Genomic DNA, 18,381 nt, shown 5'->3' with positions numbered 1-18,381 from the left:
GGATGTTTCAACTGGGTAGCTGAGGCGGTCTACCCAAATTATAAAAATTCAAGCCTTTAAGCTAATTAACTGGGATTTAGTTGAGAAAGAAAAAAGTAGTTCCATGTTTTGGACTACATGTTTACTGCACTTGAAAATTCACTTTTCCTGTGCTTTTGCCCACATAGATACTGTCTGTGCCAGGACAGACTCTATTAAGTAAGAAAGCTATGCGGACTAAGTGAAAGGAAAGAAACGGACATTACAGGTCAAGAACTACTGTCTTGCCCACCAACTTATGTTGCCATAATTTATTGGTTGCCGATTTACACCAGTTTATATATGTAGCATGCAAAATGGAGAAAACCAGTCATTTATCACAAAAATATGGATAGCACACAGCTCAACAATTCTACGAATGGCAAATCCAGAGCAGGTAGCAAATGATGGACCTACCAAGTTTTTTTCTCTCTAGTAAAAGGAAGTGATTTATGACTAAAAAGCATAGATGACTCAACATTTAAATATTTAATTAAACCTATTTGATAACTTGATTACAGCCAGAGTATCTGCTCAGATGCACAAGAGAACATGGAGCCAGCCAAGAAACGTGGAACTGCTCTACTATGAAAACATACTTCAGCATGACGTGGGAAAGCACTGCTTGAACTACAACTCTTCTAGAGGGGACAGCAATTCAGTCAGCATACAATGCTGAAATCCAACTGTATTTCGAAGTTACCAGTTCCTTTGGGTCTTCAATCAGTCATTTCTGGTTTGAAACAGATGGCAGAATCTACATTTGGAAGGCACCACAAATGTCCCAGTGTCCAGGAACTAACAGACAGCGCTCTAAGAACACGTCCTCTCCTACTGTAATAGAGCGTAGGTTGGGTGTGCATGGTCCCACTACATCACTTCATCCACAGGGATCAGGAAACAGTAGCAAAGTGTACCTCACCATCAGCCTCATCATTTCTAGCCAATAAATAATCTGGGAGGAAAAAAAAACCACCAGCCACGCCTCTCACAGAGGAATTGTGCTCAATACCACATACCTTGCTACTGAATCAACTCAAACAGAACTTCCATTAAAAACAGTAGGAGCTAAAAAAGTGCAGTGCTTAATATAGTTATTCCCATTTTTATACTTTGTTGAGCTATTTAGATGATTTCTCTTCATACCATTCTCAGAGGTCTGTATGTGGGAATTTCAGGAGCTTGAACTCCTGATTTCTCCAACAAGAAACCACAAAACAGATTGAAATTAGGCAAATTAAAAAAAAAAAAATCAAATGCCCAGCATAGTTGCTTTTAAGTCACAGAAATTAAAAGCAGAACCATACCTTGTTTTTTAAATGACACCTTATCAGGATCTTTGTTTTATGATGACTTGACAGCATAAATGCACCTAACAGTTTTTTCTACAGCTTCTTCCAGTTAATAGTAACATTTTCCTTTAAAAAAGGGTTTTGTTTATTTTCCTTTTCACACCCTAAATTGTATGAACAACAGGTTGCAGTAAGTCTTATTCTCAGACAGGCTCTAGTACAGGAGAGTGTATCATTCTTTTCCAAGCATCCGTTGCTCAGTTTTCTAGGAGTTTATGAGACAGCTAAGGTTTGCAGCGCTGGAGAAAGCGTGGATAGAGACAGACATCTCTGATATGGTGCCTATTCAGAATCCAGGTTAGGAACCGTTCTAATCCCAAACCATATCCACCATGAGGGCATGTACCATATTTTCTCTGTGAAATTAAAATCAGAGAGTAAATATTAAACATTTTATTGTTATTTGTACTATAATTGAAACAAACCCTTCCAAGATTATTTTCTGAATTATGAGGAAAATGACTATACTCTTTGCAGGCAAGATATTTGTGCTCAGTTGTCCTGAGTTTCCTGGGGCAGTGTAGGGACAAGAACAGGAAAAAGGAGGGTGAAAAAGAAAGCCTTAACAATTCTTTTTCAACTGCCTCCTTTTCTCCTCCCCTTACACTATCTAGGGCTCAGCCATTCAAGTCTGTGAACATCAACCTCTCTTTACCTAACATCAAACACTGCAGAAGACATTACAAGAGGAATACACCCACACAGACCAGTCTAATGAAGGTGATCTGGTAAGTGCAGCATGCAACTGCAGCAAACAGCAGTTTTAACAGAATGGAAACAGTTACCCATTGCATTTTGCCAACAGTTAAATGATTACCTACATTGGGCCACCAAAAATATGTTCCCAATTTAGACTGCATCATCTTAAGAGCAGTTTTAAGAAAAAAATCAAATATCATATCTGAAGAGCAGCACATCTAAACTGTTTTACCAACCTGATCAGTATACCAGTAGTACGGTGTGGGATCGATGCTCTCCCTCTTGTAGCCTTCAAGTAGCTCCTCACTGTCCCAGATACGCATAGAGCCTCCAACAATTTCACCAACATTAGGCATCAACACATCAACCTACAATACACAACATGAGATCAAACCACTACAGTTAAGATGCCTGCAAAATGGGTAGGAAAAATAGCCCAAACTTAAAACACTATTTCCATAACACATTTTACCATGTAATTTTAATTCTCCGTGACAGGAAGGCAATTCCTTCCAGACCCAATTTATAGATGGAATAAACTCACTGACTAGGTTCTCTAACTTAATCTCCAATACCACACTGAACTGTAAAAAAAACACCCAAAGAACAACCAACCAGCGAACAACCACAAAAACCCCCACCAAACCACCCTCCCAAAACCACACCACAAACCCAGCAGCATTCCTAACAGCCACCACTCTTCTTGGCTGCCAGACAGCTGGCATTTCAACAGCACAGTCTCCAAGAAGTGACAGAAGTATTGTCATTAGACTGGCCCTTACCTGAGGTCAGTGTAGAGCATGCTCACTATGATCTACTGACATTTTATTAGCACTTCAGAATTGCTTCATTTATTTCTATTGGATCAACAAGCCATGTCAAGAGACAATCAAACCAAAATCTGGTAAGAATTCTCCAAGAGTTTCCTGTGGAACTCATTCATTTTACACTCACTCACACTGACATTCCCTACTCTATTTAGAAGCCTGCAACGCTATGTAAAATACCAACTTACGGATTCAGTAAGCCGGGAATCGTCATGACAGCGCTGCATATAGAAAGACTTTATCTCTGCAGGAAATCGGCACAACAAGATTGGCTCATTAATGGTGTCTGTCATCAATCTCTCAGGAGCTTCAGGAATATCCTAAGGTTAAAGAAGGCTTTATTAGTATTTAAAATCAAAACCACTCCAATACCTTGAGTTCCACATGTATCAGGCATGAAACAAAGACAGTTTCAGACCACACGTATCCACACATTTGTCCTCATGTACCTAAATTTTTAAAACTTATCTTCGAACTGTATTTAGTTATAAAAACATATGTCGGGGGGGGGTGTGTGTGTGGAGGGGAATCTGTTCAATTAAAACCCAAGTTTCCCCAATGTTTCATACAGAAAAATGAGGAAAACCTAACCTGAAATGCAGACTTTCCAAACATCCAGTAAACACTGAAAAGCCTTCAGTGTCAGCCACCTTCCTTCCCAACACCACTTTCCACAAGCCTTAAGACTAGAAAGTTTAAGTGTTTCCTTGTTATGTATATAGGCTATTTTTCAAAAACCTGAACTGATCAGTTAGATAGATGAGGTTGTTTTTTATCAAAATTTTCTGACTGAAATTTGATAAATCGTGAAACAGCTAGCAGAATTTTCATTTTGATCAATTCAGCAGTTTTATGGTTTAAAAACTGCGGAGAAGGATGACACCACAGTTACAATGACAGATAGGGAACATCAGTGATGACGTGATCATGGCTTGTTAAACACACTTTTAGTCAAAAAAGTCTGTCTATCCTTAAAAGGTTTAATTTGAACTTTTATTCAGCCAATGGTATCACGCTTTTCTTACATTCTGAGTTAAAGTCAGAAGATTAGATTTTTCTTCTTTAGCAGGAAAAAGCAGCCACACCTGGTAGTTGTTTTAATCTGACTGAACACTGCATTACAGCACTGACTGCTGTGGAAGGGGGCAGAGGGAGCCAACTATAGCACGCACAGCAAGGAAAGTGCAAGGACCATAGGCCTTGTGCAAGGGCAGCTCACAACGCAAAGGTCAGCCCACAACAGGGGAGAGGAGGCAAGAACCATTACTTCTCTCCGGAACTGTTTTTTCAGTGCAGATTGAAGGCCCTTCCCTCCCTTCATCTCTATCATCTTTGATACAGATGGGAAAAACAGTAACAGCAAAAAACCCAACATATCTGATCTTGAGCTGACAAGGTTCCCCCTGAATACACTGTGTAGACTTTGAAGTTAAACGATTAAATCATCTCCTCCTAAAAATCTCTCCTCTCTTAAAGCCTTTGATGACTACAGCTACACCATCAAGTCCTCTTGAGCTCCTTCAAATCATTTACTTGTACACGTTGGGGAAGAGTGAGACGGGGAACTGACGGACAGATGACAACATGGATTTTCATTCCAATGTTCAAAGACATTACATGAAAACCCAACCCACACCTGCATTCCCCACTATGACACTAATACACCTCCCAGCACAGTCTGACAAAAATCCAGGCCTCACTGAAGTCCATAGCAAAACTCTCTTTAACTTAAGTGGGACTAGAATTTCACTCCTCATCGATATCACTGCAAACAAAACACAACAGATTCACACAGCAACAGTAAGCCCAATAACATGGTGGTCCAACCAGGCTGTTCTTCAAGGGTCTTATACACCCTTAGGGCAGGGCTGTGGGATTTTGTTTGAATTCCTGAAGAGCCTTGGAAAGACTTACTTCCCCAAACTCATAGTAAGTGCCATCTTCCTTCTTCACATCATGCTCCTTTAACCACTCAATGGCTTCAGTATAGTTCATTCGTCGGAAAGGACGTTTAGGAGGCCTGAAGCCCTGTAAATATGAGTAGGCAAAGACAGTTGGAAGAGTACCATTTTTAAAGAAGAATACTCTTTAGGTTGATCAGCAAGTCCACATCCAGGCTTGAAGCATACACACTACTCTTTCCAGCTCATACATCATCAAATTATTTCTTGATAAATAAATCAAGCACAGTCAGTATGGAAAAGCTAGAACGAAACACAACCATCTTCTAAGCCCAGTAAAGCTCACAGAACAGCTGAAAAAGATGGCAGGAGAGAAAAGAGAGGAATTATTTTCAAAGCCATTTTCTTTTCTGTACAAATTCATTGCACATGTAGGTGTTTCAAACCGAGCCATTAGCAGAGGTTCCACATGCAAGGCCACGAAGGAACATTTTTGCTTCCCTGTGCACAGAATGGCTTCAGAACCTGCCTTTGTGAAGTGGTTGTGCTTCTGCCATTTCCTACCTCCTGCCCCCTCAGCCCAAATTTAAAATGAAACCTCCCAGTGTTTATCAGGAAAACAGGTGAAAAAAACCAGGGATGACTGAGTTAGTATGTGCTCTGAGAGAAAAGCTAGAGATAAAGTTTGCAGTCTCTTAAAGCCATCTTCTTTGCAAAGGCAACAGAAGACAAAGGGTCTCTAACAAATGAAAATAGCTTTAGAGCTCCACATTCCAGAGTGGAAAGTAAAACACCAGTTGTTTCATTGCTCCCTTGTGCTCAATCTGCAAGTACAAGCCGATCAATATTACGAGCTCTGGGATAGAGGGTTTTATTCCACTGGTACAGTACACATTGCAATAAATCCCAGCACACTGCTGGCTCCTGGAATTTGCTAGCAGGGAACTTCTTCCCCCACAGTCCCCTGCTCCTCAAAGAGTCATTACCAGCCTTGCAGCATTTTAATTCTTTTGATGTTATTTAGTATTTTTCCTATTATTAATAGTAGTAAGCAAGCAGAGCTCACTGCCATGCCCTGCCTTGCCCAAAATGAAGATGCTGATCGGTAAAGGCTAAAGATCATATTTTCTTGGCAATTCATGACTGTTCCACATTGCTACCTACCGGGTTTAGGTCATACAGTAAGCTTGATGCAGGTGATTTCAAGACTCTGTCTACTACATCACAAACCAAGCTCTCCAGACGGTCCAATAAATCCTCAAAACTTATAAAAGGACATTCAGCTTCAATGTGAGTGTATCTGAAACAAAGTCATGTCATTAAAAAACCACATACAAGCAACAGATCTTGAGCTATGAAAAAAATTTGCATGAGAAAAAACCACAACCCAAGAATACAAACTTTTGTCCACTTTTCCATTTCTCCCACTTCTACACTTGTAAAGGAAATTAAGCTGTAAAAAAAAAAAATAAGGAAGACAACAATACGAACTGTATTTTCTAAAAAGTCAAAGTTTCCTAAAAACGTAACAGCTCTGTTTCTCCCAGATCTTCCTTCACTAAATGTCAAGGTATTATGACTACCTGGACATTCACTGAGACAAGGTATTACCCCCCCAAATATACTTTTGCTCAGTCCTTCAGCATTAGCATGATGCTGTCTGCTCACTGTGCATTATGTCATCCAACTGCCTTCTACTCCCCTGCTTTATTAATTCACTTATACATAAATAGCAAAGTATACTATTTCCATACTCTGCCAAGTGTCTGCGGGTCCTGGATTGCTCAGCTCTGTATGACTGAGCAACACAGAAAACATCTCCTAACGCCGGAATGCAGGTCTCCAGATAGAGCTGCGACGATTGTGTTAAGTATGCCTCTTCACCAAAATAATCCAATTTGAATAGGGTTGAGCCCCCTTCCACCTGCGTCTGGACTAAAGTTGGTGGTGTGACCTGTTAAAGAACAAGACCGTCATTACCTGATGAAGAATTAAGGACAACAATGACAACACATAAAAGCAGTGATGTAAGGCACGCTCTTCCGGAACACCACCTACAAAGCTTTTGTATGCATGCATACAAGTACTTCAGCCCGATATCCTTCAGCACCCTAAAAAGTGGTATGCAGGCTGTTTGTGAATCGTGCTGTAACATGCACCTCAGAAGTGTCTACGCACCTTTGAGATCAAAGCAATCAAATAATAGTTTCCTAATAAACAGCTTTTCTTTTGCCCCTTTCAGGTCAATTAGAAAGTCTACACAGTTTTTCCAGGAAAAAAAGATAGCCATGAAGTCAGGACATTAAAGTAGTCATTTGTTAACAAGGGAAAATATACTTACTTCATAATATCCATTGGCAAAGAAATGATCCCTGAAGGCCTGTACTACCATGGAGCGCACCTTGAAGATTTTGGACATATTCTCGCCTCGAATCATCATATGCCTGTTGTTAAGTTGCACATCAACCTCCGAATCCTCATTGAGTAGGTTGTCAGCCCCTCCGGCTGGGGCCAGACCAATAAGCTCCCAGTAATCACAGTTCAGCTCGTGGCCTCCTGGAGCCTACCAATTTGAAAAGAAACAAGCATTTCAGAAGTTCACTTTTTGCCCCTTGGATGTCACCATCTGGCATCATGGCAGAGATGTTAATCCAGTTTAAACAAAAGATGTTAAAATCCCAATTGCAGTGTTTTCAAGGTGACTGCTTTGCAACTCAGTCATACAACACTTGGAAGTGCCATTTGTAACCCACCATGAGTCTCAGACTTAACATGAACGGGACCGAGTGCTACAGTCAGATAATTATAAGCTACCAGATGCATTCAGTTTAAGTATAATATCTCAGAGACAGCTGGGTTTATTCAGCTGGAGGAACAGAAAGCTAAGCAGTGGGAAACGACTTACTGACTTCAACTATTTAATGGGTGGTTATAGACAAGATGGAGCCAGACCCTCTTTGGCTGTATCCAGCAAAAGGACAAATGTCTCAAGTTGCAGCAAGGGAGATTTCAACTGGCTATTAAGAAAACAAATTCTTCATAGGGTGCTGAAATGCTAGAGCATAGACCAAGCCAGACAGTAATCTCCATCCTTGGAGACGTTCAGAAACACATTTGGAAAAGACCCTTGGCAGCCTGACCTCTCATTAGATCTTCAAGAAGAGGGGGGACAAGAGGTCCCTTTAGAGGTCCCTCCCAACCAAAACCATTCTGTGGTAACTTACACTGTGTACTAGTTTTGGCTGGGATAGAGTTAATCTTCTTCATAGTAGTTTGTATGGTGCTACAACACAACACCCTGGCACAAAGAACCTTCCCGTATTCCTTAGGAACACTGCATACACACAGATTGAAGAGTCCTCTCATCTATTAGAAGAAAATGCAGACCCAAGACTGCAGTACGACATTCAAGGTATTTTGTTCTTTGTACTATTTGAGCCATCTTCTCCTACTGGAGGGCAAACTTGAAAGAAGTTGGAAAAAGTTGCTTGGATCACAACAGAGGAAGAGCTAGCTCACTATGGGTACTTTTGAGAGACACGCGAACAATCCTTCTGCACTAGGTAGCATCTCGCCATAGCGTGACAACAGCAAGTTTCACACTAGCTAATCTCCCCTGTCCTGTTTGCTGCTGTATGGCAAGCAGAGGTCCTGGCGCCAGGGCTCAGCCCTGTCTGGCTGCCTGGACTACTGAGCAGACCAGTTCTGGTCTCATCGGCTCCCCCGTGTGGGCCACACTAGGCTTCCGTCCCCTAAAATGGTACTTATTTAATTTTTTTTATTCACAGTATTTTCAGTGTATAAATGCGGATTTTCAAAGTCTAATCAACAGGTTTTTACAAATCTGAGGGTTTTGTTCACTAAAAGCATTGTATCCTTGTGATAAGACATGAAAACTTGAAGTGTTTTCAATGTCCAAAACATTATGAGCAGTAACATAGTATGAATGAATTACAATTACCAAACTGTGTAAAAGTTGTTTAAACCAGTGATCCCTGTTTGGCTGCATTTATTTTTAGAACTCCCAGCAGTGCAAGCTATGAAGGAAAGGAAATCTTGCTAACTTCTGATCGGCAAATACAACAGGGAACGGACTCACAATTAACTGAGCTTGGCTCTCTAACCTCAGGTCAATCTCTTGGGGGTAGGATGCGAGTGGCAGGGACAACTAGAACAATGAAGTCCAAGCAAATTTCATTTGCAAAACATGCCAGTAATGGCCAACAGTATATGGCTTACAAGAAAATTGAATTATCTACAAAGCACCACAAAAGGCTAACATTTTGACCTTATTTTATACACCATAGGCAGCCACAGTGAGGGACTACTTTGCTCAAATACTAACGCATCTTGGAAACACTGTTTGAAGCAGTATAACACTCCAAAACGTGATTTATTTTTTTCCAGACACACTTCTTCTCCTTATTATCTTACTAGAGTTAATACACTTACTCAAGAGACCAGACAGGAGACTACAGATTGCCAAGCCACACAAAAGAACAACTCTCACTACAAGAGTTTGACAACTTTGAATATATATCTGAAGGAAGAGGTAAGCTTACAGACTAGAAGATTAAACATACATATATCCTCTAAATCTCAGCACTACTGCTTTGCTTCCTCCTTCAGAAAAACAGGACATTATTGTAAACACTTATCAACAGCTCATGTCTTAAAAAAGGACTACTTAAAATGTAAATAGGACAAACGTGGCCTGAGCTTGCTTGCCGTTTTCGCATCACAAGTTTTGCAACACAGACACAACTTACTTTTGTCTTTCAGTCACCTCTTAATAACTAAGACAGATGTCTTACAATAATTTTCAGTAAGTATCCTGATGAAGGCCTGCACGTCCATTTGAGTTGCTGTCACAGATACTGGTTCCTAAAAGCTTCTCCCCTGCCTTCAGTTTGAATCCTTTTTATGGGCCATCATTCATGCACAATTGCTTAACAGGGCTTTAGCCCTAACTCCAGATTCACACAATTTTGCACACAGTAACAGTGTTTAGATCTAGACTGGAATGAGAGGGGCACAAGGCATAAGATGCATCATATTTTGAGACCTAAAATCACATCTGCCCAGTCATAAATCTGAGACTACCACTATAAACAAAGTTTCACAAAACAAGTTACAGTCAACTGCCTAGTTCATACACCTGCCAAGTGCTGGAGGACAAATAGAACATGGTGAAGAGCCTACAAACCCACCTCAGTAGTGAGGAGAGCTAATCCCAAATTCTTCGCCTCACAAAATAAAAACTGAATAAATCTCTTTTTAGGGAAAACAAAGCTATGTCATTTATTTAACATAATTTTCCACTGTTAAATTCTAGGAAATATCTATGGGACTTAACGTGGCAAATTGTTTCAGGCAAAAGCAGAACAGTCATGTAGATCACCTGTCACACACTTAACTGTGGGTGACAGCAGCAGCTTTGGGAGGTTTGTTGTCTTCTCTAAACCAAATTCCCCCCGAAATAATATAGTAATTATTTCCACCTCTGTTTAACCATCCACAGGAAAGCAATAAACTGTTAAAGAGGAGGAGAACCCAAAGACACTCAATCTCATACCTGCTTCCCTTCAGGAACAAGGTTCAGTGTACCGTACACTGCAACACTGCTCTCCGTAGAGAGAATTAGCCCGTTGTAACACTGACACTACAGAGAGGAAGAAACAAAGGCATAGTTAAGGTAATATTTTATTTTCAGTTTTCCTATGACTTCTATTGGAGTCACAGACAAGATAAACTCACAGTCACTTCTAAACTGTTCTCACATTGACAAAAAACCTCTAGTGGTGGAAGATACACTTTAACAATAACACAACTTAGTCGTAGGCTCAGGAGAACTTCCAATTGTCTACATAAAACAGATGAGGTACGAACACTTTTAATGACAGAACAGAATTAAATCATTACAGCTTACCAGTTCATCTGAAAGGACACACTGAAGAAAACCTGTGCCATCTCTCAAAACAATGAACATCAAATTTTTTCCTAGTTAAAAAAACAAGAAAAAAAAAGCCAGAGCGCATCAGCTTTATTCACCGATCCATTTGAACAGACCCACTCCTAAGACATTAATCACTGATGTGCAGATTATTACAGAAGGACTGTGATCACATTCTTCACTTTAAAAAACAAAGATGTTCCAGGTAAGCACTGAAACATTAGCACAGTTATAGAAGCCTTTCACAGAGCTGTATTTTGTATAACAAGTTAAAATAAGTTTCAACAGACATCAAGAGCAGCATTCCAACCTCAACAGGGTTGGGATCGCGCTGCCATGCCCTAAGGGACTAGAAGTCTGTTTGCACAAATGCTGAATGCACAGGCCCAAGGTACACCCAACACGGACAAATTCATGTCACCCTGGTCACCCACCTCTCCACAAAAGCATAAAATTACAAAAATAATTTGCTAGAAACTGCTCATGATATCCAGACCCACAACCAATTCATCAAGTACTTTAGTGATAACCTGAGCATGTACGCTTGGAGTCACAATCACTCTGCTGTGCGCTTCAATGCCCTGACCAAAGCCACCTTGCTAACTAGAATACCAATCATTTTGATAGCAAATATTACTTGCTAAACTTATTCTAAAAGAAGTTATGCTACTTTATATAACTTCAAAATTCCAATTTGCTGGTTTCACTATCAGTAGATGCTAGTTAGCTCCTCAGTTTGCAGGATGAATTAAAAAAACTCAGAACAAGTCTTTTGAAGAAATTCTGCAGGACTGGCCTCCAAACTGAAAATCCTGTAAGATTTTAACTAAGAAACGTCTATATGCTCACACATCATGCAGAATTTTCAGTGTTGTAGTGCCCACTGTGACAAAGCAAAGAGAACATCTAGTTGATAGTTTAAAAATTTAGGAATAGGTGCTGTGCGACTCATTTTAAGTGTCCAAATTTTGAAGGCTACTGTATTTGTTCCATCTCTCTGCACAGGCTCAGTAACTTCTAAATGCTTGTGGTTTACCTTGCCTCCGTAATCTGTGAATCCAGCCAAAAATCTTCACTCTCTGGCCTCTGTAAGCCTCCAGAGCATCGATCTTTACCTGTAAAGCAGGGAATAAAAGCAATCAAATAGAGAAATGATTCACCATTTAGATGGCATTTTCCACATAATTACTTAGAATGCAAGTGCATGGGACATCTCCCTCCCCAAAACGGCTCCTCCCAGCAGCACCTGAAGCCAAGTTCCATCCAAGGCATAAGCACAGCTGTCAATACTGAACAACTGTTTAATAAAGAAAGAGTATTTTAGCCAGGACAGGCAGTAGGGACAGACAGACAGACAGGGACAGCATTTCCAGACTTCATATTGAGTCCTTTCTATTTAGTGGGCTTGCTTTGCCATGTGGAAACTAGGGACTCTAATAGCTTTTAAAGAAGCTCACTTTGCATTTGACTGAAAGGAGAACCGAAAACACGTAACAGCTCATGCCGTAAGACTAGAGTACTCGGGTGCTACAGAAAATACAAGGTGCATTAAATCACCAAAAGACTTGGAAAGGATGCCCCTGACACATTTTCTGGCACGCTGGGTTAATTTCTAGAGACATTCAATGGATGAGTTCAGTTAGCAGTCAAAGAAGCAGAGGACCTGGATATGACATAGGTACATGTACACAGGTACCTGAGGTACTGACACTGCTATAGTCTGCACAATTAACCCAGCAGGCACCTTCAAATTGGATCACACCTCAGGCAGGTAAGGATGGCTACAGTGTACCAGTCCAGAAGAGACTGTGATTTCAGCACAGCAGAGCCCAGCTGCCCCTTTCTCAAAGGGCAGCCATGAGAGTGCAGGCTCCAATCAAAACCATCTTCTACACAGGTATGTAGAGACCTCTTCTACACAGGGCCTATCCGAAACCCCATCACAGAGCAGCACATATATCATCTGCTTACTAAGCTAAGGACGGCACCAAATCAGCAAATCCAGCAGGACTCTACAAACAGCCAAATAAAAACTGCGTCCCACGTCCCTATAACTTAAATCACATCTTCTAACCAGCACTGTTTCCTCATCCTCTGCTACTACAATAATCAAAGCAAAACTAATCAACTTTATCAAACAGAAACACGGTCTCTACCAGCAGACAAACACAGAGAAGTCACATATGTGAACTAAGAAGGTTCAGGTACCCATCAAGTGCATGAGAAAGACCAAAGTCTATATAATAAAACACATAGATAATCAGAAAAGCAAAGTTACCTTTACAGACAGTAACAAGACAGTGGCCTTCAACAGCTGCCAGAGCCACAAAGCAGAGACAAACTCAATCTTTGTGCAGAAGAGACACCATAACACAGGCCATGTATCAAGCGCACTGGATCTTACTCACACATTTTGGCTGTGGAAGACTAGGATCATTCTTGATAACAACCTTCTTAGCTTCCTCCAGGTTCTTCTCTCTTCTCAAGAGATCTTCTGCCTGGTTTTAAAAAAAAATAAAATGTATTAAATAGCTGTAACCAGGCTTTGTAAGATTCCCACACTTTACAATTACTGTAGACTATAATGTACACTTACAGAGACATCATAAAAAGCCTTGATGTTACTCTGGGGCCTAAACCTGCCCTAATTCAAGACCAGGATAAGAAACAATGCACAGATGCATTTCTCATTTTTTTCTGGAAAGTCTAAGGCAATAGATTGCAATTATTCACAACTCACCCAGCTTCAGCCATTTGCTTGTCCTAATTTAAACACAGGCAAGTTATAAATAACGTATGTGTGCAACGATGACATAGATGAAGAACAAACTGAAGCTTTTTTAGAGGGGTGGGAATGACAACAACGCTGTTTAATATTTTTGGAAAAGATGAATGTGTCTTCCAACCTGGCATCACCTGCAACCTACCTCCTTCTTTTCCTTAGCTTCATTCTTCATTTGTTCCCTGTACCACAGTTTTTTGACATTTTTCATCTGTGACTTTGAAATAATGGCCCATCTCTAAATCAATCCAAGGAGAGAGCAAAACATAAAAGATTACATTTGTGTCCCTTCACACAAAGGGGCATTAAAATAATTTCTACTAGGGAGCTCTAATGCTACAGCACCTCGTTTTCTTTTTGTGAATCCACATAAATAGTAGGAAACGGTTCCTTTCCTGCTGTCATCAAAGCCTAAGAAGCGGGAGAAAATAACAGAATCAACAGCACTGCAAGTAAGCTAAAATTATCTTTAAAGAGACTGAGCAGAGTTCCTACTTCTGAACCTTCTGGTTAGAGTTGCAAAAATGAAATTTACATTTAGAAGTACAAGGCCAACCACTTGATCTAATGCGCAGTTCATGCTCTTCAACACAAACAGCAGGTCTTTTCCAGTTACCTTTAGAACAGTCTTGAATGGTTTCTTTTGTGTCCCATCACCAGTGGAATCATTGCCCTCCCGTTCAGAAACGTACAGCTCTTCTGCAATACATGACAAATACAGGCAATTACAACACAAATTAAAAATTATCAGCTATGGAAGTGGTCAGGAAGAAACTGGACACACACAAGGATATCAAATCTTCACAGTTATCAGCAGCGATAAACCTTCAAAAACAAGCAGTTGGTCAGGCAGAGTAAGAGTTATTTAATGTTCTCCATTCTAAAAATCAATCCATGCCGTCAGTGCATTATGCTAAACCATTAAGGACTCCCAGGATACCGAGCTCTTGAAGTCACCGGCTGTACAGCAGGAACGGGAAAGGAACGACTCGCTAAAAGCACCGAAAACGCTTCCTGGGTTTGCGGGCGCCGGGACAGACGCCAAGGCCCGAGCAGAAGGCCCCTGCGCCCCAAGCCCTCCAAGCGCTGCCGCCGCTCCCCGCCCGCCCCCGCGAACGCGCTCCGCCGGCGGGCAGCAGGGCGGGCCAAGCCTGCGCCCGGCCGCCGGCCCCTCACCCCGCTCCCCCCGCCAGCGCTGCCGCGATCCCTCCGCCCGCCCCGCGCGGCTGACGCGAGCCACCGCCCGGCTCCCCCGACCCCCAAAGGCTACTGTCCTTCCCGCTCTGACGCCCGAGCCCCCAGGGCGAGCACCCTCCCCCTTCGGCCGCCCGCCGCTGCCGCCATCTTCTCCTTGCGGCGGGGTGCGCGGGGCCCAACACGCGGCGCGCCGGAAAGCGCCGCGCCGCCGGGGCGCGGCCGAGGCGGGGCGCCGCAGAGGGAGCCCGCCGCCGCCGCGGGCCTCACCCAGGACGAGCGCCGCCGTCCTCCCCAGAACCTCTCCCGCCATGTCCGCGGCCCGCACTGCCGCCGCGGCCCGCCGGAAGTGCGGTCACCGCGCTGCCGCCGTCCTGAGCCAACCCGCCGCCGCCTTGCATCAGCCGCCCCGCCCCCGGTGTGACGTGTACGGGACGCAGCGATTGCGCAATGCGGGCGCGCCAGCCCCGTCAGGTGCCCGAGGCGGGGCGAAGGAGGAAGGCCCCCGCCCGCCTCCCTCGGCGCCCCGCCGAGCCGCCACCCACAGGGTCTCCGCTCCAGGCGATGCCGAGGGGAAGGGTCACGCGTGGCGCGGCCTCTCCCGTCTGGCGGCACAGGCCGCGCTCTTCCCCCGGTACCAGGGCCTTTCTTTTTCACTGCTGCCCGTTCTTCCCCGGTAACGTCCTCACCTTGCCTTTGGCGACGCAGGAGACTATAATTATTACAGGAATACCCCTGCAGACGTTCCAGCGCGATGTTGCGTTTAATCCCATCTCTGTCCTTCCATTAAACCTCCGTTCAGGCCTTGGCTTCCGCCCGCGAGCGCGCTGGGACGCGGCCGTTGGACTGCTGGCCACCCAGAACAGGGGGCCTCCGTGTGCTCGGGCAGGGGCCGCGAGCGGTTCCCAAAGCCTTTCGGGCTCCGTGAACGCCCTCCGCCACCTTCCTGCCTGCTGCTGGCGGCTCTGGGGCATGTGGCTGCAAGAACAGACCTTCCTCCAGCAGCAGGGAGAGGAAGGCGGCGTAACGCCAGGCAGAGGAGCGAGAAGTAGAATGGAGCCCTAACTTAGACAAGTGACTGAAGTCGCACAGTGGTAGAGAGATTATAAGAAAAGCCTCGCCCACGTTTTTACTTAGAAACTTAAAATCTTCCTTTCAACTTCTCCTCAGTTTGAGACTGGAAAGCGTGGTCCAAAATTCAGTTGGCGTTCATGGTTCTGTATTGCCTACGCTGTCGTTTTGTCCAAGTAATAAAACTACATTGATAAAACAGACTCTAGCACAATGGAGTGAACTCTGCTATTGCCTGCCTTGGTACTAACAGCAAGACCGCTTCCTCATTAGGGGAAGAACACTTCAGCAGGCTCAAAACCTATTAGCTTTCAAGGTCCCTTCTCATCTACTTTTTCTTAACTTTTTTGGTCACCCTTCAAACGACCAAACCTTGACTAAAGCAGTTTTGCTTTCTGTGACCAGCTGAAGCCAAACAATCACTATCTAATGACAAATGTTTGTCTTTGGTAAGTCTCATTAGAAATAAAATATATAGAGTATACCCACCTCAATTTACATATTTAATATTTTAATATTACACCCAGTTTTAGAGTCCAACACGTGGTGAGGTTTGGGTTTTTTTCCCTTTTTAAAGACCAACCCCATCTGTCTCAATCAGAGATTAGTTATCTCCATTTCCCACTGAAACTCCTCTCACACTTCTATTCTTACCCATATACTTATTAGAAAAGAAGCTGTAAGCTTTAGGATATTTATTTGCATTAAATTTTTGAAATGGACATTCCATTAAACGAGCTATATAATGATTTTTACTATAAAACCATTTCAGTAATCGTTAGTCTGGGAGTCTGAAGTAGATAAAAGTGAAACATTCATACTCAAAAGAGTAAAAGTATGTGCAAATGTAAAGAGACACTTCATAAAAACCACTTTTTACACTGTAAGAATTGACTCGCTAGCAAGTGAAATACATTCCATCTAAAAGCGACTGTTTTCTAGTTATCCATTACTGACTCTAAAATGGAAAAGAACAAACTTTTGCCTTTTGAACAAAGGGAGCTTTCCAGACATTAGATATATCTGCTCATAAATACAGGAACGTATTCCAGAGTTGGAAAGAGAGAAAGGCAGAGAAACAAAGAGCAAGTGAGAAAAAAACCCTCCATTAACTGGATTGACTCGGATCCCTTCATTCCATGGGAATTCAAGGACTTGGCTATGAAAGGAATAATGGCGTAACACTCATACTAAACAAGATGCAAAGAATGGTCTCTCTCAATTTAGTGCAGCAAGCTGTAGTCAACTGTTGAAGAAAGGAACAGAAACCACACCTATAAATGCCAGAGTTCCTAACAAAGCCTGACGCTGACTAAAGTTTATCACCGGATATATCTTAATCTCAGCTGTACAAGCTCAGGTAAGAATATCTAGGGCCCTCAAAAGACTGATCATCTGATAGGCCATTACGACTGGCGCACATAAGGTAACTGATACTTAGGAGTTTGCTTTCAAAGACAAAATATGAAATGTAGCTGCAGTTTTACACCAACTTATTATTAAAATGTGAAAAAAGTTTGCAATTCCAGACATCACTTAAAAAAATAAAATTACAATGCTGGATTTTCATACTCTAGCACACATATCCTTCACTTTCACATTAAACAGAAATCAGTTGCACAGGATTGGTAGCTCTGTAGAGAACTCTTGGCCTTTCTATGTTTCCAGTAGTCCAAAACCAGGAAATTCTGTGATAAAACATAAAAATCTTCATATCCTTATGTCATTTGGTTAAAAAACAATCCCGAGTTTGTTTAAAAAAAAATATTTTTTTGGTGCAGTCATTGGGATAAAAAACTTATCCCCAAAATGCAATAAATCAGCTTGTTTCATGAGCATCTTTGACTTCCGTCACACTGTTGCCTAGGACTGCATCTAAAGGAGCCCGTTTTTTCCGTATGCTGCGACCCGAAGCGATAAGATCAGCATATCCCCGCTGATGGGAGAAAGCATAAGCAGAACGACGGCCAGATATCCCTCGTCGAAAAGCACTCTGCCTTCGCTTCCACTGTTGTTCTTCTGCCATGTATTTCTTGCGGTTCTTCTGAATCTTCATGCATGCAAAGACAGATTAGTTCATGGATTACAAGGGAAAACAGCTTGCTTGCATTTACTGTCTGGAAAAATAACCCAATACTTTTTTATATCCTTAAACTGCTTACCAGGAGGGTTCTCTTGTTTAAATTTGGTTTTGTTAGATACAAGAATATATGCAGTAATACATCACCATTTCAGGAAGACTTACTGTATTATTTTGAACTTTATTATTTGCATTATCTTTAAATGTCTTTCACTGAAGTGGGCTGAAGGTATGTAATTGAAAGCTATTCCTCTGTTCTCATGCTGACACTTCTTCAGTATCTTTTGCCAGCTCAAGGCAAAACAGAAGCAAAAACTCTCCGCTATACTCTGACACATAATAATGGAACTCCAACACAGCCCGAATAAAAACAAAAGTCAGACCACTAGTGGCTTCAAAGTAGGTTTCTGTGGTTTCTGAAGTCAAGCGCTCAGCCAAGAGAAACGATGAATTAGCCCACACTGAATTGCGTGCTGAGCTTGTGCATGTACCTCTGCACCACAC

At 42.3% G+C, this 18,381-nt stretch overlaps 1 protein-coding gene across 1 annotated transcript; it reads right to left on the bottom strand.

The window, feature by feature from the left end:
- Positions 1 to 1,594: 1,594 nt before the first annotated feature.
- On the bottom strand, positions 1,595 to 15,091 carry LOC309415261 (asparagine--tRNA ligase, cytoplasmic; the record flags this gene model as incomplete). Its single annotated transcript, XM_082012728.1, has 15 exons — positions 14,997 to 15,091; positions 14,149 to 14,231; positions 13,878 to 13,943; positions 13,678 to 13,770; positions 13,159 to 13,248; positions 11,787 to 11,865; positions 10,727 to 10,797; positions 10,373 to 10,459; positions 7,139 to 7,360; positions 6,552 to 6,751; positions 5,962 to 6,097; positions 4,811 to 4,924; positions 3,085 to 3,216; positions 2,306 to 2,437; positions 1,595 to 1,726 (listed from the first exon to the last, which is right to left on the bottom strand). The coding sequence occupies exons 1-15, from the start codon at positions 15,037 to 15,039 to the stop codon at positions 1,595 to 1,597; spliced, it is 1,680 nt and encodes a 559-aa protein (XP_081868854.1). The 5' UTR covers positions 15,040 to 15,091.
- Positions 15,092 to 18,381: the final 3,290 nt, after the last annotated feature.

Source organism: Phaethon aethereus (genome assembly GCF_964289735.1).
Source record: "Phaethon aethereus genome assembly, chromosome: W".
Taxonomy (NCBI): Eukaryota; Metazoa; Chordata; class Aves; order Phaethontiformes; family Phaethontidae; genus Phaethon; species Phaethon aethereus.
The sequence above is the reverse complement of the archived record's forward strand: the minus strand, read 5'-3'. Positions and strand labels throughout refer to the sequence as shown.